General features: G+C 33.2%; 1 protein-coding gene across 1 annotated transcript; it reads left to right on the forward strand.

The window, feature by feature from the left end:
* The first annotated feature begins 3,724 nt into the window (after window positions 1–3,724).
* Window positions 3,725–7,004, forward strand: LOC145007561 (tryptophan synthase beta chain 1-like). Its single transcript, XM_078966474.1, has 5 exons — window positions 3,725–4,002; window positions 4,290–4,646; window positions 4,755–5,191; window positions 5,298–5,392; window positions 6,442–7,004. Exons 1-5 carry the CDS (start codon window positions 3,736–3,738, stop codon window positions 6,603–6,605), a joined length of 1,320 nt encoding a protein of 439 aa, XP_078822600.1. The 5' UTR covers window positions 3,725–3,735; the 3' UTR covers window positions 6,606–7,004.

Here is a 7,004-nt window from a genome sequence, read left to right on the forward strand (position 1 = left end):
GTTGCAAGCCATTAAGTGATCGACTTTATGGGTTAAGACAGATTATTGGACTCAGATGTGTAGTTTGGACAAAGTGTCTTAAGGGGTTAAGAGGTTTTGAAGAAAATGGATTAACAGAGTAGTAAGCTGGGCGTATAAGCCAGTATGCACAACATACAAGCCATGCAAGCTGCACACGTAGGGTACAGAAGAGTGCACTCATCGTAATCTTAGGTTTTGGGCTTTACAACAGTGGGCCTCGGTTTGGGCCAATCTTTGGGCTTAGCAGATATTGGGACGAAATGGGCCACCAAGAGTTAGTTAATGGACCAAGGACACGTTTGGACTTGGGAGGAAAGCCCATTTGAGGAGTTGTGCCCAATTTAGAAAATTAGGCCATTAGAGGGCTTTAATGGGCCATTAGTGAGTTTGGAGACATTAGAAGGGATTGGGCCTAGGTCATGGTCCAATTTAGATCAAGGGGGTAAAATAGTCATTTTACCCTTAGAAGGATTCTCAATTTTTGACTAAGTGTTTATATTGGCCATGAGAGTCAGAGAGTCGTTAGAGTAGTTGTCAGAGATACCCTCACACGATTTTTCAGCAGTCAGATTGAGAGGTGAGTCTTCCTTCAGTAGGAACGGGTCGAAGGCACCAAGGCCGGCCCGTTTATGTATGTTAGTATGTGCCGGGCTTCGATCCGATGCCGGGGCTAACCCGATGTAGAGTATGTGTTCCGGACTTCGGTCCGATGTCGGGGCAGTCCCGAGAAGTAGTTATGTATGCTTGATGTCCTTGTGATTCATGCATGTTATGTGTTATGTGTTCCGAGACTAGGTCCGATGCTAGGGTAATCCCAATGTATGCTAGTTTATATGCTTTGTGTTATGTGTTCCGGGCTTCGGTCCGATGTCGGAGCAAGCCCGATGTATGTTATGTGTTTATGATATATGTTATGCAGTATGTATGATGGGGTAAGCCCGATGCCAGACGGGGCCCAATGCCAGACGTGGTTTGATGTCGGGGTGAGTTCGATGCTGGGTTCGTCCTAATGCAGCTAGGAGTAGTCCCAAAGTTATGTTATTTGTTATATGTTATGTGTATGGTATGTGGTAGTTTGGGTGAGCTCACTAAGCTTCGTGGTTACATCTTTCAGTTTTGGTTTCAGGTACATCTGCTAGCAAAGAAAATGACTCGAGATGATCGCATAACACACACCACTGTTTATAGCATGGAATATTTACTCTGATATTTGAGATAACATTATGATATTTTGACAATTGATGGGATGTTTTTGAGACACATGTTTTCCAATATTTATCTGATGATGTTATTTATGTTTTTATTAACGAAGTAAAAAACGAAAATTTTGGACCGTATTTTGGGATGTTTCATAACTATTTTCCTACTTTTACTCTAATTCTCATCCTCTTACTTGATTTATATTTTTAAACAATATTTTTTATTATTAGTTTTTATTTTGACATTCTTATATCTTAATTGTTTGGTTAGTGTGTATCTAGTTGACATGAACAATTCTACTGTTCATAAAATATCGATGCTCGATGAAGTTTAAATTGAAGAAAACTAATATATAAATCTCACGGAGACAATAGTATTCTCTTTATTAACAGTTGAAGTAAAGATCAATTTTGTTTTCTAATTTGATTGAAAGTGTCCATATTTTGTTAGAGATTTACGACCTAAATTAAAATGATAATAGTATTCAAATGAAAAAAAATGCATTTACTCGATTTTTATTTAAAATTATGTATTTTAATAGGTTCTATATACAAGTTTATATACATGACAACTATATATTCACTAACCTCTCTCTTTATATATATATATATATATATATATATATATATATATATATATATATATATATATATATATATATATATATATATATATATATATATATATATATATATATATATATATAACCATTTGTGCTTAAAAGGTATAGGTTAGTGAAATAATGTGACATCATATCATCTTATGCCATATTAAGAGACTATCTTTTCATCTTGTAATTTGAGAATTGACAACCCAAATGGACAATTCGAGCAAAGTGAAGAAGCCGAGGGACAAGGGGATAAGTGTTGGAGTAGGTCGAGGGATGTTAGACCCGAAGTCGTTGGACATGCATTCATATGTGTAGCTGGGCTTGACTCACCTATAAATACATATGGAGTCTCATATTAACTCTCTAAAAGAGCCGTTGTGGAGAGAGGGGATGCTTCAATATATATAGACATTTATAATACCATGTTACGTTGATATGAGATATAATATCACTCCCGCTCAGAATCAGAGGTTCAATGAGGACCGACATGGATGTGTTGAGCCATGAGGGTGCCAGATGCTGACTTTATACCGTGTAAATATATATGAAACCTCATATTATCTGTCCAAAAGATTCCTCATGAAAGAGGGGAGACTTCAACATATGTAACCATTTATAAGACCGTGTCATACTTTATGAGATATTGAAACAACATCTGTTCGAGTAGTGTATTGTACTTTGCCTAAATAATACAACTAATAAATAGGGGTTTATTGCAATATCGTTTTCAAGCTCGTGGATAAGAATACTTGCTCTTATATTGTAAACGTATGTCACATTGATGGAAACATATTACATACTCTATCTTTATATGTATTTTGTTCTGCTAATTAGCCACTCTAGAATGCATAACAATTAGGTCATAACATTTTAACTTTTACTTATTACCTTGGAGCAAACCCATGTTGAAAATTGATGCATACATTAGCGTAATCCAAATTAGATGCGTACATTAAAGTAAACCCAAATTTGGTGTAAACATATTTAAAAAAACATTTTTTACACCAAATTTGGGGTAACATTAATTTGATACATACAATGGAGATACTCTTTCACGCACTTACCTTGTTTTCAAAACATAGGTGAAAAACCACAACATATTTATCAAAACAATTATGGATGTAAGAATTAAAAAAATTATTAGTAAAAAGCCGGGATGGATTACAAAAGGATGAAATTATGTTTTTTTTTTCTCCCACCGCAAAACCGGGTAACCATGTAAATAAAAAGTTTTTATTAGGCTAAAAAAATTGTTAAATAACTAAATCGGTAAAATAATAAAAAATACTTCCTAATTTTCTTATATTTTATTGTCAAATGTGTTTATATACTTTATAAATGTTTTCAACCGTTTCTTTCTATATCAAACTTGATAGACAACAATAATAAATTTTAGAGAATTATATTCAATAGAAACAAAGCTCTTCCTTAAAATCTCAGCGACCCTATATATGTTTATAATAATTGAACTCACTCTTCTTATTTTTAATATGAATTTTATTAAATTGATTTTATATTTTGCTTATCTGAAAATTCCTTTTTTTGCCGCGGATTGTTTGGTCAATCCGGCCCGGATTTGCCAATATATTTTAGACTAGTTAATAGAAGGATGAATTATTGAAGATTTATGCACCACAGGAACCATACCCGAACATTAATTTACGATCGACGTGGTCATAAATGAGTCTTTTATCATGATATAATAAAGTTCACACCGTGGGGTCGTTCCTTCTTGAAAAGAAGCCATCATGTACATTCATGTTTTTTGTAAGCTGACTAAGCTCAAAGTACGTACATAATCATCTTTTAAACGTTTCAATTAAAATCTACTCCAGACTTGCATTATATATATGCATTTAACGTTAGCCACTACTTACTATAGCTAGCTTCAAATCTTAATTAAAATGGCATGCAATATCCGAATGGTATCTCTCCCTTGTGTGAGAAAAGTGATACCCGCATGCCTCGAGCCAGTGACTTTGAACACAAACCTAAATTTCAGAAGTACATCTTTTACAAAGAAACCGAATAGTCATGTGGTGCAAGAGAAAACTCCCACTCCAGGAAAGTTTGGAATCTTTGGTGGGAAGTTTGTACCTGAAACCCTGATCTCCCCCTTAGAAAAACTTGAAGCTGAATTCAACTCCATTTTGGAGGATCATGAATTTAAGGTTAGTCACCAAATATATTTTCAAGCAATCTTTAGCCACGATTAAATTTGAAGGCCAAGCCACGTATATGCCAATAATCATTGGAAAGTATTATGGGTATGAATTCGGTTAAGAATATTGGTCATGATCTTTAAATTAAACCTTCGGTTTTAGATCATTTCATTTAAAGTGTTGGAACAGAGTGGAGTTTTTTCTGAATAATTAGCCAATGATTCTTATATTCATAAGATCTGTTAGTCTTTGTCACAAAAAGAAATTGATTTGATTTTTAAATATGATCCACATAGGCGGAGCTAGCAGCTGCACTAAGGGATTACGTTGGACGTGAAACTCCTTTGTACCATGCCCATAATCTCACAGATCATTACAAGAACATCAACGGAGAAGGGCCTGAAATATATCTTAAAAGAGAGGATCTCGGCCATGGAGGATCATACAAGATGAGCAACGTCATTGCACAAGCACTTTTGGCCAAACGAATGGGCCAAAAGAGCGTTATAACAGCTACGAGTGCTGGCAACCATGGTGTTGCAGCAGCTGCTGTGTGTGCTAAGTACTCCTTAGATTGTACTATTTTCATTGGAACCAGAGATATGCAGCGAAATCCCTCAAGTGTTCAACGCATGAAGCTGCTTGGAGCTCAGGTACTGCTTTCCGCTTCTCAAGTCCAATTAAGCACCCAATTCCCCAAAGTAATTCTTTATAGTATCAAATTAAAGAAACTAAGTTTTCAAACAATTGTGTAATTACAGGTTAAGGCTGTTGATGGGAATTTTCAGGCAGCAGTATCGGAATCAACTAGGTCGTGGATAGAAAACCTAGAAACTGGATATTACTTAGCAGGAACAGCGGTGGGCCCACACCCTATCCCTACAATGGTCCGTGAATTCTATTCGGTGATTGGAAAAGAAACAAGGAAGCAAGCAATGGAAAAATGGGGTGGCGTCCCGGATGTGTTGGTTGCTTGTGTAGGGACTGGTTGCAATGCTTTAGGTTTGTTTCATGAATTCATAGGGGATGAAAGTGTACGGATGATTGGAATTGAGGGAGGTGGAGTAGGAAGTAACACCAGAGATTTACATTCTGCAAGTCTTGTAAGAGGTGAAGTTGGTGTTTATCATGGAGCCATGTGTTATTTGCTACAAGATGGAGATGGCCAAATCATTAGAACCGAGTCAGTGGCTAGTGGGTATGTATTATTGAATATATTATAGAGTGCTTTAATACTTTGAGCAATTTTTTTTTTTCTTCGAGATTTAGATTCTTAATTAAGGAGTAATTTGGTAAATTTGCAGATTGGAGTTTCCAGGAGTAAGCCCAGAACTAAGCTTTCTAAAAGATTCTGGCAGACTTGAGTGTTACACAGTTACTGATCAAGAAGCTCTTGATGGTAAGTATGCGAATAACTTTTATATATATATATATATATATATATATATATATATATATATATATATATATATATATATATATATATATATATATATGGACCCTGTGCTAAAAAGAAAAATGATGTTTTCTATAAATACTCCCTATTTTCATTTGATTTTTTATATTTTATTGTTTTTTTTTCCTATTTTGTTTAGTTTTGTTTATTATTATTATTATTATTATTATTATAAATTTCGAACATAATTTTATAATTCGAACGACGTTATAAAATTCGAACGACTATATAAAATCGATTTTTAATTATTTATTTATTATTATTATTATTATTATTATTATTAATAAAAGAAAAAGCAAAAAAAAACAAAAAGGAAAAAAAACAAGAAAAAGGAAAAAATGATTTCAAATGAAATGTAAAAGATTGATTAGATTGATGTTAGGGGTAAAATAAATTAAAGGGGATACTTATCTTAAACCAAAGGTTTCTTATGTAATTAATACCAATAAAAGAAAATGAAAATGAAAGAGTAAAAGATGCTAGTACGGTTAGGTTGGGTCATACGATTCAATTATTTAAATGTAATTTCAATAGGTATAACTTTCAACGTTTTTCCGTTTCTTTGTTTTTTTATTATTTATTTATTTATTTATTTATTTATTTTATAGTTTTATTGGATTGGGCTATTTCATTTAAATGGACTGATGTATTAGACTATTTTAGAAAGATCAAAATAAAAATATCGACTCATATAAATTGACATATATATATATATATATATATATATATATATATATATATATATATATATATATATATATATATATATATATATATATATATATATATATATATATATATATATATATATATATATATATATATATATATATTAGTTAGGTCCTAGAAAACTATAAGGTAGTTCATATTTTCTTTTTTTATCTATAACTTACACCTTTTTTAAAATATATGAGTTTTAGGACACACCTTCACTTAAGTTAGATGCACGATTACACCATGTGTTGCACCTAATTTTTGGACAATTATTTCAGGATACAAAAGATTATGCCATTTTGAAGGGATAATACCAGCATTAGAGGCCTCTCATGCTTTCGCCTATCTCGAAAAGCTTTGTCCTACACTGCCTCATGGCGCAAAGGTTGTGGTTAATTGCAGTGGCACTGGGTACAACGACGTCTTGCAGTCCTCAAAATGAAATATTATAGTTGTCTAAAAATTCATTAGATTTGGTTTAGTTTACAAACGGTACCGTAGGATGGTAGTTGCATACTTTCATATATGTATAGAAGCATATAAAGTACACCGTATAACAAGAATACATTGTCGGAGTTCATGCAAGAAGATAGAAGTAAGTTTACATGTCAAACAATGCTCATCTGCAATTCCTAGGAAGGGAATGGGATGGGAAAAGGATGAATATAAGGATGGATATAACCAAACATATATGTTGTAGAGGTTTTTCCCCTCCAATCTAGATTACAAGGATGGATATAGCCAGGCATATATGTTGTAGCGTTTTTTCCCCCACAATTTAGATTACAGTTGTGTGGTAAAAATGCAAAGATCGTATGCTTGTTAATTGATAATTACCAAA

This window comes from Lactuca saligna, chromosome 7, assembly GCF_052625555.1.
Source record: "Lactuca saligna cultivar CGN05327 chromosome 7, ASM5262555v1, whole genome shotgun sequence".
NCBI lineage: Eukaryota > Viridiplantae > Streptophyta > Magnoliopsida > Asterales > Asteraceae > Lactuca > Lactuca saligna.